General features: G+C 34.6%; 2 protein-coding genes and 1 pseudogene across 2 annotated transcripts; 1 reads left to right on the top strand and 2 right to left on the bottom strand.

The window, feature by feature from the left end:
- The first annotated feature begins 522 nt into the window (after positions 1-522).
- LOC120116377 lies at positions 523-3,722 on the top strand (annotated as a pseudogene).
- A 1,060-nt stretch (positions 3,723-4,782) lies between these two features.
- LOC120116364 (putative phospholipid:diacylglycerol acyltransferase 2) lies at positions 4,783-7,593 on the bottom strand. Its single transcript, XM_039136874.1, has 6 exons — positions 7,048-7,593; positions 6,741-6,963; positions 6,242-6,525; positions 5,769-6,108; positions 5,391-5,656; positions 4,783-5,284 (listed from the first exon to the last, which is right to left on the bottom strand). The coding sequence occupies exons 1-6, from the start codon at positions 7,515-7,517 to the stop codon at positions 4,801-4,803; spliced, it is 2,067 nt and encodes a 688-aa protein (XP_038992805.1). The 5' UTR covers positions 7,518-7,593; the 3' UTR covers positions 4,783-4,800.
- A 5,244-nt stretch (positions 7,594-12,837) lies between these two features.
- Positions 12,838-16,145, bottom strand: LOC120116373 (UDP-D-apiose/UDP-D-xylose synthase 2-like). Its single transcript, XM_039136882.1, has 9 exons — positions 15,736-16,145; positions 15,353-15,445; positions 15,009-15,116; positions 14,133-14,247; positions 13,920-14,053; positions 13,706-13,807; positions 13,524-13,616; positions 13,274-13,409; positions 12,838-13,173 (listed from the first exon to the last, which is right to left on the bottom strand). The coding sequence occupies exons 1-9, from the start codon at positions 16,003-16,005 to the stop codon at positions 13,061-13,063; spliced, it is 1,164 nt and encodes a 387-aa protein (XP_038992813.1). The 5' UTR covers positions 16,006-16,145; the 3' UTR covers positions 12,838-13,060.
- Between the last annotated feature and the right edge of the window lie 355 nt (positions 16,146-16,500).

Here is a 16,500-nt window from a genome sequence, read left to right as displayed (position 1 = left end):
TATAATATTTTATAAGTAAAAAAGTCATTAATATTTGATCGAATAGTCACTTTGACTATTTTTTTTATCCACTAAAAAAGTTGGTAGATATACGAAATTAGTATTAATTTAGACCTAATTATAAACTACTTTTTATCAGTCTATGGACTTACATTAATTAATTAATTAAAGATCAATAAGCGTTAAACCTTTGTTTAAAGTAAACCATTTTGGTAATATTAAATGGATATTTTCTTCAAACCCATGAAATTAATTTTAAATAGATAGATAAAATTATAAATATGCAAAGGAACGTAACGTAATCTATTTCTTGCACATTTCAAAGCTTCTGTTCTCATCGTCTCTACTGTTTGATGTAAAGTAATCGTCTTTCAAACTCTCATGTTTATGTTCTTTAACCTCTCATTGCTTCTAAGTCTCTGTCTTTCAATCATGTTTCTTCTGGTTTTCTAGCTTTCCCCCAGACCCAATTTCCTTCTTATTATTGGTTTTTTTGGGGGAGAAATATTTTTGTTTAAACGACGAATACAACGGTTTTACGAAGCTTTTGTGAAAGAAGTGAAATGGCGGCGGTTTTCGCCGCCTGGATTATGGTAACGATTTCGGTTTTGGAGGCTGCGATAGTTATGGGTGGTTCTCAACCGACTTTGAAACTAGAGAGAAGGATTCCACTGGTGAGTCATGAACTCGAGTTGAGTCGACTCAGAGAACGCGACAGGCTCAGGCATGGAAGGTTGTTGCAGTCTTCTGGTGGTGTGGTGGATTTTCCAGTTCAAGGCACCTACGATCCTTTTCTTGTTGGGTAGTACTTTTTTTATATAAAAAAGAAACAATAAAAATTTCTTTTGAATTTGGGCTTCGTTGTTGATTATTGGTTTCTTTCTCTTTGAGCTTTGTTTCATATTTTCCCTTTCTGTTTTGAGTTTTACTGATTGATTTGTTTTGTTCTTCAGATTATATTATACAAAATTACAGTTAGGTTCTCCTCCAAAGGAATACTACGTACAGATTGATACTGGAAGTGATGTTTTATGGATTGGATGCAATTCCTGCAATGGTTGCCCAGAATCTAGTGGACTTCGAGTAAATTTGACTTCTTTTTCATTTTGGTTTTTTTAATTGAAATAGAAAGTACTTAGCTATTGTGTTTTTTCTTTTCTTTTCTACAGATTGAACTTAATCCGTATGATCCTGGAAGCTCCTCAACATCTTCATTGATCTCGTGTTCGGGCCAACGATGTAATGCCGGTCTTCAGTCGTCGGATTCCGGTTGTTCAGGTCAGGGTAATCAATGCAGCTACACGTTTCAGTATGGAGATGGCAGTGGGACATCAGGGTATTATGTAGCTGATTTGTTGCATTTCAATACAATTCTTGAGGGATCTATGACCGCGAATTCCACAGCTCCAATTGTGTTCGGGTGAGCCGAATAGTTTATCGATGTTGCTATACGAATGATGCATGTTGGTGTTTGTGTTTATCTTATTTGTTGGCTTTAAGTTGCGGATTGTGAAACAGATGCAGCGTGTTACAGACGGGAGACTTGACAAAGTCTGATCGAGCGGTCGATGGAATCTTCGGGTTGGGACAGCAGAGTTTGTCTGTAATCTCACAACTTTCCTCACAAGGAATAGCACCTAAAGTATTTTCTCATTGCTTAAAAGGAAATAATGGTGGTGGGGGTATACTTGTTTTTGGCGAGATTTTGGAACCAAATATGGTTTATACTCCGCTTCTACCATCACAGTAAGTTGTTTCTTCCTTTGCCTGAAATTGTTACATTTCTTTCTCTTTTTATCTTAGTGTAGAAGCCCTGCTTTCTTCTATCAAATTTTCGTGTTAACAGTTCTTGCATATCGAGTCTTACATGCATAGGTTTCTTAGCCTGGTGGAGTTGAGATCAAACCGGGCATGCGGAAAAGACTGATAACTACAGGTTTTCATGGTTACAAACTTACGATGTAGTTTCTGAGAGAATGAAAGACAATGTTTTAGTGAGAGTCTTTGTACGTTTAATGAAATTTAGCTGTTGTCTCTAAACCGGGTTGATTGCTGTTTGATCGAAGGTTAATGCAATGGTTGTACTAGTTGTGATACCCCTCATTGAGATTGAGCAAGAAATCTATAGAAGATCATCTTTCAGCTCGTTTGATAATATATCGGTTGTGATTGGAATATAAAAGGGCTGATGGCAATTTGCTTAATCAAATCTTGCACCACTGAATTTCAGGCCTCACTATAATCTTGATCTGCGAAGCATTTCAATTGGCGGACAAGTTTTATCGATTGATCCATCGGTATTTTCAACATCAAGCAGCCAAGGAACAATAGTTGATTCCGGGACAACTTTGGCATACCTAGCTGATGAGGCTTATGATGCTTTCGTCGATGCTGTAAGTATAGCGCTAGGTTTCACCGACTCTTGGACATTGTTAAGGAGAATCTTCAGTTAAAATTATGCTCTTCATCTGCGATGCTCGGCTTTTTGGTTGATGAAAAAAGTACTATGACTGAAGGATGAGCTTATTGACTTAAATTATATTCTCTTCTTGTCCAGATAACGAAAACTGTTTCACAAACTGTGCGGCCTGTTCTTTCCAAAGGAAACCAATGCTATCTAATAACCTCAAGGTCAAGTTCTGACTTCTGTTATTTCATTTTGTTTCATCATGATAAATTGTCTTAACACAATTATAACTGACATCATGTTAACATTTGATTCAGTGTCGCCGATATATTCCCTCAAGTTAGTCTGAACTTCGCCGGTGGAGCATCCTTGATTTTAAATCCCCCGGACTATCTCGTACAGCAGAACTCGATTGTGAGTTTTCTGAAGCTTTTGACATGCATACGTAGATGTCAATCTACTTATAACTTGCTCTCTTTTTCATGTTCCCTTTGACCTTATTTCGTATCCCTGATTTTTGAATGTAATAGGTGTCTTTGATTTTTACAGGGTGGTTCGGCAGTTTGGTGCATCGGCTTTCAGAAGATTCAGGGTCAAGGGATAACGATCTTAGGAGGTATTTTCACTGAACAAAATATTTTAATAGTTAGAAGAGCTCATGAACTTTGGATCTTCCGGAAAGCTTCGATTTTCTCAAAGTTCCGATTAAGATTACCTTGTGCAAGAAATTTTGGTGTTTCTAATCATTGAGCTGGGTGCTTTCGGATTCGATCTTTTCTTTGCAGATCTTGTTCTAAAAGACAAAATATTCGTTTATGATCTAGCAAATCAACGGATCGGATGGACCGGACTATGACTGTAAGTTGGATCACATGATTCCTACGTTGCATCGAACTTCTTAATCCGTTAAACCTTGCTTTCACCATATCAGGGTTGCATTATTAACGATGATGAAACTTTGAACTGATCTTTGTGTTTAAATATATCCCAACATAATCAGAAGAGCCGAACCTTTATCGATGCTGAAACTGTTCCCTTCTGTATATGATCAGGTTCAACATCTGTCAATGTGTCTGCAAATCTTAATTCCGGAAGACCGGAATTCGTTAATGCGGGGCAGATGAGCAATGGTGGTTCGTCCGGGGATCAACTCCGGAGCATGATAGCTTTATTAATACCTATAATCGTGCTTAACGGTCTACTGTTTTCTTGGCATATATTGCAAGGATTCTGGAATTGACACATTCGGTTTTCGTTGTATAGTTTCGAACATATTTCGACCGAGCAAACATCAGAACCACAATTAATTATTTCCTTGCAGGCAGCTTGTGGCTGGCTGCTTTGTGTGAAACACAGTTGTAGGTTACTCTAAGGGGTCTGTGTTTTCTTTGGAGTGTGCTTCTTGCAGTTATAGATTTTAGAGGTATTATTTGCAATGTTGTAAATTACATTCATATATATCATTTTATACTGACCGTTTTACATTTATTCATTTTTTTACTTAAATATTTCCATCCAAATGATGTGATAAGAGAGTGTCAAAATATTCCTAATAACATATATTTTTGGGGGGAAAAAAATAACATTTTGATCATTTACGTTATCCATTCATTATATTTTGATCATTAAGCTTTTAACTCTAATTGTATTTCCATCCAAATGATGTGCTCTCTTTCTCCTACGGACACCGACCAACAAATTTTCATTTACCGACTGCGATTTTCTACCTTAACTAAAGAAAAAGAAGTGAACCGTCAACCATCCACATGCCAAAGTTTTTCCATCAACAAAATCCAAACCCCAGATGTTTTAACTGTCGCATGTGCAAGTCTTGGTATAATCTGAGCTGGGATTTGCTGAGATGATTAGCTTAACTCTTGACTTTCTTTTGGCCAAAATTCACAGCAAAGGGGTGGACCTGCATTTACAAACAACGCACCTTTCCTTTATACCTTGTTTTGTATTGTGTGCCCTTTCATTTACTCATTATCAGGCACTTCCCCTATCTCTTTTCATTTTCTTTTGTCTGTAAATTTAAAACCGGGCATCCTTTCTTTAATGCACAAACTCTCTTATTAGGAGGCCCGCTGGAAATGCAAAACTGCCCTCCTCTGTATTCACAGTGCCCTTCAACAGAGTTTTAATTATGGGTGAAAGTAACTGCCAGGTTCTTTTATTATATGGACCAGTTCAAATTAGCCCCTTGAATATTTAATAATAGTTGCTCAGTTTGACACTTCATTTCCCAAGGCCAAGGGGAACATGAAAACATTCATCAAATGCACAACATTTATTACATGAAAATTACAACCACCTTTCATTCACTCATCAAGCTCAAGTCCCATAATGTTATGAATTTCTCTACCTCACCCAACCCTCTAAACTAAATATAATCATAGCGGAAGGTTGATTCTCTCGGACATTCTTAAGATGTCCGAGTGAATCCGATCACCTCCTATCTCATATCCGGTGGCTCCTGCTGCAACGCACAATATGTCCTCAATCAGAGCCGAATTTCCCATGATGTCAACATGTGACCCACTCTCTATGCCCCTCCCTTCGAGTAGACTAGTTGGTGGCTTGTGCCGGTACTCCCTGATGTATGTAGCAATACCAGATGGATTGAATCGGGTTCTTCCTCTCCAACCTTTCGCACACATGAATCCAGCACTTAGAACCGGTACACTTTCATCCCCGTCAGCGAAATATACTCCACCTCTCAAGCAGCTATTTTCTTCTCCGCTGATTGAGCTATCGATCTTGTATGGAATGCTTTTGCACCTACTGCTGGGTGATAACTTGTATACGTATGACCTTTCAGTCGGAAGTCCGACACCGTACAAGCAGTATATCTCCATGTCCGGAGCGTCCGGTAACCTGAAAAATAAGATAATACATATGTACTTAGAATCAATCAGTTACATATGCATGTAACTAAGATATCTGTTCAAAATTAAAGATTTGCAAGTGTAATTATGCTAACTTCGTTTCAAGTGGATTAGACCAATATTTGTAATGGTTGTATTTAGGGTCATCAAGATTGTCTGCAATTCCATGAGAAAAGTGAGCTTCGGCTCGTCTCATCATCTTTGGCGCCACAAGCCGAAGCAGATCGATAAGAGCTGTACTTGTGTATGCTTTATCTGCTGCAACATTTTGGATGCTCTGCCTGCTCATCTCATCATATTCAGTCCATATATCTCCACACGAGATGTTGAAATTTAGGGAAGCACTCGTTCGAGAAAATTCCTGATAATTGAACATAATTATTGATTACCATTTGCCACCACGACCAAGATTTTGATTCAAACATAGCAGCTTTTCTTTTATTAAAGATGTGTGTCTATATATATATATATACCTTTGAATCAACAGTGGGAAGCTTTGAAGAATGCAATACTGAGGCTGCCTTGCCGAAAGAGATTATTCTTCCATACTTGGCGAGATCTTTCACTCGGAAACCTCTCTTTACGTCACTGTTATTGACATTGTTGTCGCTTAGAGAGGTCTGAGAGTGGCTTTTTTTGGAGAAGTCACAAACATGACCTTCTTCAGGAGACCAATCCATGTTCCCCCAAATCGTGTCTCCACCTTTCGGCAACAATGATACAATGGAGTCCCAAGTCCGAGACATCCGCAAGACATGTTCAAATGTTTGAAGCCCTAAAATCTCAGAATCAAAAACTCCCGGCGCCATAGCTCTGCAACAAATATAGTGTATGTTTCAAGCTAATCTTTTGCTAATCATGCCAATCTATGTTTCATCTTTAGCATTACTTCTAGGTGTCGCAGTTATTTGGCACCGAATTATGAGGAAGATTTTGAAAAGCTAACCTGAGATAAGAAGCATCTTTTCCTTCGGCAGAGAACAAAATACTAACAGCCTTTGGAACACCGAGAAATGCCGGACCGATGTTCATGATCGCCTTGATGTGCTTGGCACACCAACCTGGACCACCACTGCCCCCGATAGGAGGAGGTGTTTCAACCCATTTAAGGAAGTGAAGAAAATAGATAACCCCCATGGAATGGGGCACCACTACCACTTTCTTATAGCCATTCGTTATATACATTAGCTCAATTTTAGTCTTCAGCCTAGTAAGAGCATGGTCTCGAATCTGCTTTTCGTGGATAGAAAAATATTAGTAAACGCTCTATCTAATACGTTATTTATGGTTTGTGCTTTTATTACAAATATATACTAAAAGCTTGCATCATTTGTCAACTTCTAAGCCTAAAGGAGCAGTGTTTCCTTGAGATGGACATGAACATAAGGCAATGCAAGTGTGCATTTCGCCAATGGATAAGCGAAGGATTAGCCATCCCATTATACCTCTGTATTCTGGAAAGATAGCCTCCAGTCATAAGCAGCCATATGCAAGTTCTTCCCTTCATAGCCAATTTTTGCCAAATTTTCAATGAGAACGGCCCACACGAAGTATCCGGGAGCAAAATAGTCGGCTGCAACCATCCCCGGTACGGCACGAAGCCGGATTCCTGGTGGGTCAAGGCCAGTTTCGTAGTGCAAAGACAAGTGCTCCAACAAACACAGAGGCCTAAACATCAACAATTTCAATCACAATTCAATCTCAAAAAGGAAGTAGCAAATGATAAAAACACTTTTGAGTTTTTTAAAGTACCTTTTGAATATCTCAGTGAAACTACCACCCCAAAGGCGTTTACGAAACAGACCATCAGCACAAGGCTTGCCTTCCCATAGCTCGAGCCCACCTGTGACGATGCCGGGGACTAAAACCACAGGGTGAAGTGCCGTCAAGCCTTCACGTTTAAGCCTTGCTCCTGGACCAGGTAATTCAGGGACCCTAAGCAATGTAACCGGCCAGCAGTGGCACAATAACAGAAGGAGCAACCAAGTGGTGCAAAGGCACCCAATTATCCAACAACAAGAATCTATGCACCTCCATTCCTTTGCCCGCTTTCTCTTGTTGATCCCCAAGGCTAAATTATTAGCAGAAATGACATCTTCTTCCTTCTTGTCAAGCTTTTGATCAATCTTGGGTGACTGATCCAAAGATTCAAACCCCACTGAAGAACACTTAACCGCTTGCTCTACATAGTATAGTTTCCTAAACCGTAGAATGGAGGCCATTTCCGACAATACGAATGTAGAAATCACGGACAAAAAGAAGAACAAAAACGACCCATCAAAGGGAGAAACATGAAAACATCACAACAAACAATGTACGAACAAGAACATCCTCTCACTAATATATAAAGGTGAGAATTGTGATCCAGCTTGGAAAGAGTAACCGTTACGGGAAGAGGACAAGAACACTTGTTGAAAAAGAAGAAGACCTATGTGTCTGAAAATTCGCAAAGAGACAAACACAGAGATAAATCGACTTGTTTCTTTGAGAATATGGCTTGAGATTCTGTGAAAGTGAAGTTGGGTTTTGGAAGTAAACGTGTTGGGGCGGATGAAGGCGGAGGGAGTGGTGGTGTATATAGGTGGAAGGTGGAAAAATATGGAACAAATTGTGGTTATGGACTTTAATGACACTTGGCTTAGTCTTTACATGCATGCCCTCATGGCCGTTCATCACCTGTTACCTTTTCTGTTAATGACTTTCTATATTACTCTTTTCATTTCTAGTGAACTGCATCTTATTCAGACTTATACATTACGGTATTATTATAATAAAATATTTATTTAAAATATTTTAATTATATATATATATATTTATAAATATAATTATTTAAATTCAATCTTAAAATAAAAATTATTTTCCCTTTCACGACGTTGTAATTGCAAATGTTTTCCATTACTTTATGTTTTTTAGATGACTACATATTTAACTATTATTTTAGATGACTACTTGTTTTGGTTATTTAATTATTATTTTTTAAAATTATGATTAACATTATGTTTTGGTTTCGTTTTGATCACCCATCATTAAAAATAAACAATACTACTGATGTGATAATTTTTTTTTATTTTTTGCAATGATAACATAACATTATCTTAGGATGATACGTTAAATTTTTTTAATAAAAGTAATTAAAATGTAACTTTACGTATAATATTAAAAAATAATAATAGGCGACCCTAATGGAACTCAAATAAGCACATCCTCCTTAGGCGTGTGTAATGGAAGCAATGTGTATGGAGAAAAGGATAGGGTGGAGGGAATGGCACAATGTTTAAGAAGATGAATCATCTATTCTTTCTCCATTTGTCTCTCGTCTCTTTCCATGGTTGTATCTGTGGAGTACTTCAAACAAACAGGTCAGGAATTCGGCGACGTTGATGATTCTCGTTAGGGTGATAAATTAATTCGTTACCGTTAATCGTTAATATTGTTATTATATTTTACATGTTAATTAATTTGACTGTTAAGATTTAACGATTTTGATTAATCGAATCGTTAAAAATATCGGTTAACAGTTACAGCTACAATTATGAATTTTGGCAAAATATTAATCATCGGTTAATCATTAATAAATTATAATTAATAAATTATATTTTTAAAAGAATATTATTAGAAATAGAATTAAAATGGTTCCTCGCTATTTTTTAGTTATCATGTTTATCATATATAAGAACACATTATCTTAAACATAGATAAAAAAATACTTGATTTTAATCTGTAAAATATAAATATGCACATAAGATTTTAAACTATAAAAAAACCTGAATATACCTTATAATATATATATATATATATATTTCTATAAAAATAAAGTGCATCTACACATAAATAAGATTTCTAGAAATATATATGTTTATATCATAGTAAATTTCATGAAATTTTGAAACTTTCATATTTTGTTGTGTTTAAAAAAATTATAATAGGTTAACCACATATTAACATGTACTGGATCATTAATAATGGTTAACTGTTAGCGATTAACCGTTTTTAATAGTTAGATTAAGATTAGTAAAATTTAATAACTATTATTTCTTAATAGTTATAACGGTTAACCGACCGTTTAGGCTAATCGATACAATTAACTAACCAATAACACTCTTAATTCTCATCATATGTTCGGTAAGTGACAAACTCAATATTATTTATTGGGGTTGTTCTAAAAAATTATATATATTTTTTTCGTTGCTCTCTCGGTTCCCAAGGATTCGTTTTGATTAATCCAAGCCAACTCGGGTCACACATCTGGATGTGGTTGGTGAGTCTATCGACAAGGATTTTCCTCATAGACAAATATTTGAACTCGAAACATGCTTAAACGATATCAAGTTGCTTACCACTTGAACCAACCTCGTTGGTAATATATATATATATATATTAAAATATTTTAATATTTTTGTAAATATAAATTATATATCAAAGTATCATACTAGAAAAGCAAATTTTATAAATCCCAAAAATTCATTTGTTTATATAAAAATTTAAAGCAACAAAATATATTAATAATAGTGTTGTCTAGAATCATTTCTAAACTTTTATTTTTAGAGATGAAAATTTATGAATTCACGTGATAAATATAGATATCTTAAATAAATTCATAAATATAAATATAATAAAAAATATTTAAAATAAATTGTCTTCAATTGAAATGAAATTAAAAGCTAAATACTTATAATTTGATTAAAATCTTCAACTCAAAAAAGATGAACAACTAAACATTAAAAAACACATCATTTTTTATCTTGAAATAAAAAATGACAAGAAAAAAGATTTTCATTTATTTAAAAAATGGATGTTAACTTCTTTTAATAAAAAATATTCAAGTAGTTTCCAAATTTCAAAGAAGTATATACAATTCTTTTAGATAACAAAAAATAATTAATATATATATATATATATATCTTTTAAAATATTTTTGGGACCAGGTCCTTCACTAGTCTCTTTTTTTGTGTGCCATTGTATTGGTGATAGAGGCACATTTGGTTTAGAGTAGGTATTAAAATCTGAATTTTCTTTTGATTAAATATTTCTTTTATTAATGATGTTTATCTTAGAATTTTATTTATGTTTATTTATTATATATAAATTTTATGTTGGTAATATATGTGTATTCACCTTCAAAAATATTTTTGAATTTACTATTAGACATGTGGTTCGAGCTTTTCGTATTTTCTTCAGGAAAAAATGACAATACTCTCTTTAGATAGCATGGAACAAAATTTGATTTTTATAATGATTTGTTGAGAAATTTAAATTTTATTTGTTATATAAATCATAACAAAAAAAAATTATATCGTAATCACTTAGTTATTAAGAGATTTTAATTTGATTACTGATCTTTTAATTTTATCATTTAAATTATTTAAATGCTGAAATGATATCAATAAATCATTTTTGTCAGCATTTAACGGAGGAATTGATATGACAATCAATAAATTGATATGATTATATATTTGGTCATCATTACTTATACACTTTATCAATTTAATCCTAATTTTAATTTTTGTTTACATGTGTTACTATCTAGTCAGAGAATTAAATTTATTAACTTAAAATCCATATAAGATAATCTTCATCCTCCATAATAATAATAAAAAATCTTTGAAACATAATATTGATCTTCCATTAAAAAAAACACACAGTGACGCTTTCAAACGAGTTGTGACTATCACTTCATCTTATTAAATGCCCTAAAACCATTTAACCTTTTTCTTTCCATTTTCGGTCCGACTATATTGAAGGTGTTACATTTCCCCCCTAAAACCATTCATTTTTAAGATTAACAAGCTCAATTTTTTATTAGATCGGATCGAGGGTTTTATTGTCCCCCAAACCATCCATTTTCAAGATTAATAGGCTCCAAATGATTGTCGGTGGGTGTGTTTTTTAGGTGATGGGAGTAGTGTTGATGGTTTTGGAAATGAGAGACAAGAAAGAGAGACACGGGGAAAGAAAAATTATAAATCTAATCATAATCTTATCTAGACGTGAAAGAAATGAATAGAATGTTTTTAGTGAATCTGGAACCCATGACCTAAGAAAATATGAAGGAACAAAGATGCGAAGCTTGACAACCGGCCAAATATGTTTGCTTCAAAATATCTCATTTTATATCTTCTTTGATTTTCATGTTATCGTCTCTTCATCTATGATTAACGAGACTCTCTAACCATTAATTATATTTAAACTAAATTTCAAAGATCTAATTTAAACTTTTCAATTTAGTATCTGAATTTTTCTATATTTATAATTTGGTTTTTTTTCAATCCAAAACTAATTTAAACTATAATCAATAATCATTCATGGATTAAAATTTCTAAATGGGACATCCATTTTTACATCTCTTTGGCAAATTAATTTTGCTAACTTTTCAATTTAATCCTTAGCTCCGATTTTAATATTTCATTCACTATAGAAATATTTCATACTTCATTTTATCAAGTATAACTAGCATAATCAATAATAGATTCAGTTTCCAATATTAAACTATAATTTTGATAGTGAAAAAATTGGGGGTGTTACAGATATTACATCATTTAATATTTTGAAATTGCACCTTTTGATATCGTGATTGTTGAGGTAATGAGATGGTTGAAATCTGATTCAGTGGAACCGTCTCATCCTTCAGTTACTGGGCAAGTGAGTATGGAAACACATGCATCAGTGTAGGCTGAAGGAGATATTCGACGAAGACAGCGGTAGAAGGAGATACTCGACGAAGACAGTGGTCGAAGGAGATATTAGACTAAGACATCGGTCGAAGGAGCTACGTAATGGAGCCATGCTTTGGGAAGATTAATGGGGAGGGTATTTGTATATTCTCCAACGCTTGAGAAGATTAATGGGGGAGGGTATTTGTATATTCTACAATGCTATGGTTCATTCGTGTAGGAAGATTAAGCATGTGTCGAATAAATTTACTCAATTATTTTGTTTTTCTATTAATTACAAGAAATCGGAACTCCTTTTAATTCTTTCAACAAAACCAGTTCCAAAATGTTAGTTACTTGAATGATACTTGCCTTAGTAGAATCTAATGTTCCCCCACATAATTCCATTATGAAAAATACAAATTTTGATTGAAATTAGATGTTATAAACTGAGAAAATAAAACCTTAATTTTTAGATTATTCTTAGGACATTATGTATATTATAAAAACATGTAAATTGGTCATACGGCAAAATTCTTCAATGATAAATTTATGCTAAATCACACACACAAAAACGCTTGACATAAAACACAGGAATGGCCAGCGAATTCAGAAAGAAAAAATAGAAAGGGCTGACCATGACGATCATATAATTTAAGCCACCGACACTCTCGAAATATTTAAATTCTCATATAATTTACATATTTTTTTTAATTTTTTTAATGATAATCTATTTTTATTCTTAAAATTTTATAAATTCGCCCCTTATAAAATAATTTTATAAGTCTATCCCTAACATGAAATCCTACTAGCCCCGTCATGTCTAGCCCAAAACCCTTTGGAATAATAATAACAAATAAATAAATAACTAAACAATGTAATTCCCAAGTAAAATCTAATGTTCCCCACATAATTCCATTATGAGAAAATAGCTGCCTTAGCTACAGGGAGCTACCAACACATAAAAAAGACCAGAAAAAAAATATACTTGGCATATAACGAAATTAGACAATTAAGATATATTTAAAGACTTCCTAAAAGAAAAAGGAACTGAAACATTAACAAACAAATGCACATTTTACTTGAGTCTTTGCTTTGGCATGGTCTTTGTTTCCTTAGGATGTAGTAGGTTTTACCATGGATTTCTTAATAGCCTCAGCATAAGTCCTGTGTTGGTAGGTCAATGTAGATTCAAGCAAGTCCCAAAGTGATGTCTTGGGGTTCCAACCTAATGCAACGTCGAAACGATAAATTAGATTTAGATGCTCAGAATTCTAGTCTGGAGAAACTAAAGATCACGAGAATAAACTAGCAAGCAAGAAAAATACCAAGTTGTTTGTTTATTATGGTCATGTCTGGAATTCTCTTGTCGCTATCATCATACCCCTCCCCGTAAAATTCCTTGGAGCTGACATCAATTGTCGGAGATTCCAGAGCAGGTTCTCCACTAACCTTGGTATAGACCTGAAGAACCCGATGGCATATACAGTTGTAAATTATATACAATCAATACATGACCATAAACATAAATGATGATATGAATAACAGATATTATATATCATCAATTATGCGCTTCACCTTAGTCATCATTTCAGCAAGTTGCCTAACTGTAACTTCATTGTTTGGGTTGCCAACATTGAAAATGTGACCATTGGCCCTGTCTGGATTTTCCTGTACAGAGGACACCACTTAGTTTAGCTACTTTCTGCATTAGAGCAGATGTGGGAATGAAGAAAAGGGTGAGAAGATTTAATACAGACAATCATCAACAGAACAGCCTCGATAGCATCTTTTATGTAAACAAAAGTTCTCTGAGACTGGCCACCATCAACGAGCTTAAGTGGCTCACGTCGAAGGAGATTCTGACAAAAGAAAGGAAAATCGTCATTAGAATGAAGACTGGCAATACCGAAAACAGAAATTCTAGATGCCTTCTAGGATATTTTCTACTACTGTGAAATAAGTTCAACATACATTACTGAAGCATGCTAAAACTCTTGGAACTCCTTCATTTGGACCATCAATGCCGGGAATGAAGTCCATCCTAGGTCCAATCCAGTTAAAAGGCCTCACAATTGTAAACTCAAGGCCATTCTCCGCCCCCTCAGCTGGAATAGATAGAAAAGAAGTCAGTAAATCATGTTTAAAGCATCCCAACATGAGCAAATCATTACAAATGATGCTAACCATAAATGAGCCTCTCAATCAATTGCTTAGCGCATGCATATGACCACCTCTGCTTCTCAATAGAACCAAAAATGCAGGGTGAGGTATCTTCCTTAAGAACATAGTAGGCAGGATCCTGCAACACGAATCACACACTGTGTCAGATTCTAAACATCCTAATCAACAAACATATTAGTCTCAACTCAACAAAAAAAGGGAAAAGGAACAGTAACACAGGAGTCTTAAAAAGCTTAAAGGAGAAAAACAAATGAATATACTATTAAACTAATTTCAGCATCTCTGAATTTAGAGATTCAATACATCTATGCACAAAGAAAAACAGCTCACTTAAGAACAAAATTCAATAAAAAAAAGGACTAGTTTTTAACCTTTCCGTCATGAAGTAAATGGATAAAGAATAAAGCTCATACACAGGCCTGTAAATTTATTACACCTACAATTAAAATCCACACGAGACAGCTTCCTAGAGCTGAAGTTGTATGGTAAAGACCACTAAAAAGACAATTAGTACAGCAATATATAATTTGCAAGGCTAGAGTAGAGGTTCACAAGCAGGGAATTCTAGGAAAAACGAAACATCCAAACATTTTCAACAAGTGGAATCTAAGTTATAAAATGGCATAACTTGATATGAACCACTCACTTTAATACTATACAATAAATTGTTATTACATTGAACAAAAACCACATAATCTCCCTCTTCCAACACCGAGCCTTTCAATGTTTGGTGACCAAGAAAATTGTAAAAGTTCAAAGAAAACCATACCACCAACAGATCCTTAATACACCATACATGTTACGCACTTTATAATAAAGTATAGATAGAGCATCTTTCTATTAAAGGATACAAGTGATGAAGAGACAGCGAAAGGTTACCTGACGGAGAGGAGAATCTTTGGGAAGAAAGCTTTGAATAGTTTTACCATACACTTCACAAGTGGAGAAATGAATAAGACGCTTGCTGTTCTCTGAGCAGTATTTCACCTACCAATAAATCCACATAAAAAGACCACGACATTAGTTTTAACTTCGATCATTAAACATCAGTAACAATCAAATCCCTCGTCACTCACATCAATATCAATCAACTCTAATATGAAGAGAAAAAAAAACTGATACCGCTATAAAAGAAATGCTTATCAATATATTCTCTCAATCAACAATATCAGTAAAGTAAAATAAAAAGAAAAAATTAAACCGTTATAAAAAGAAATGCTTACCACAGGAAGCGCATCAATAAAATTGCTGTAGATCGTGTCAAGCGGGCGTGTATTATAGTCTGCCGGAGTACAGATCGCTGCAAGATTTATCGTCTATATTGTCGCAAAAAAATAACTAGATTAATCAATATAAATCAAGCAAAATCTTTTCTGAAATAAAAAAAAACTTCTAAACAACAATGAGATAAATTAGCTCGAGAAAGAAATTCAAAAATAACACAGAATTGAACCAGATCTAAGAAATTAAATCCAAAGAAAATACTAAGAAACAAAAGACGAAATCAATATATAGAGAAATAAACAAATAATTCAAAAGATCCTTGATCGCAAGCATTTTTTATCAGAAAAAAAAAAAAGAAACCGCAAGACAGGCAAGAAATTACGAGATCTGCCATCTTGATGAGGCCTTCGAGCCTAGAGTCGTGCTTGATGTTAAGTCGGTGGAACTGGATACGGCCAGCCCAAGGGAGAGAGTCAGGCTCGAGGAGGTGCTTAATCTTGTCATTGTAAACGTCTAAGGCGAGCACCTTGTGCGGCGTTTCCGACATCAATTTCTCGCAGAGATGAGAGCCAATGAAGCCTCCAGCTCCAATCATGCATATAGTAATTGGCTTTATCGGCCTCCCGTCCAGATCCATTCTCGTCGTCGCCATTTCAAAAGACACCGGTGTTTTCCGATCTTCTAACGCCGGCGGTGACAAAAGGAAATTATTAGCGGCGAGAGGGGAAATAGAGATCGAGAGATTTGAGGATGGAGAGAAATGAAAGAGGGATATGGCCTTGTGTAAATATATGTGGCAACGAGAGAACAGAGAAGCTGAGGGAGACCCTTTTACAGTGCTACACTAAATGATGGGTCGGGATTAAAAGCATACTCTCGCGAGTGTAGCTACTGGTTGTACTCGACTTAGGAGGAACATGTGGAAATTTTAAATTATGGGTAAACTATACATATAGTATCTTATGTTTTTGGTCTTTATCGATTTTGATCATCGAAAAAATGATTTTAATCCTTACATTGTCAATAAGTTCGATTTTGACCTTTCTACCCTTAATTCCCGTTAATCCCTAATAAAAATCTAAGTTGATAATTAAAAAATAAAAAATAATTCACGTATTTTTCTTCCTCTATTTATCAATCAAAACAG

Source organism: Hibiscus syriacus, unplaced genomic scaffold (genome assembly GCF_006381635.1).
Source record: "Hibiscus syriacus cultivar Baekdansim isolate YM2019G1 unplaced genomic scaffold, ASM638163v2 tig00110294_pilon, whole genome shotgun sequence".
NCBI classification, from domain to species: Eukaryota; Viridiplantae; Streptophyta; class Magnoliopsida; order Malvales; family Malvaceae; genus Hibiscus; species Hibiscus syriacus.
Note: the sequence above shows the minus strand (reverse complement) of the source record. Positions and strands in the feature narration are given on the sequence as shown.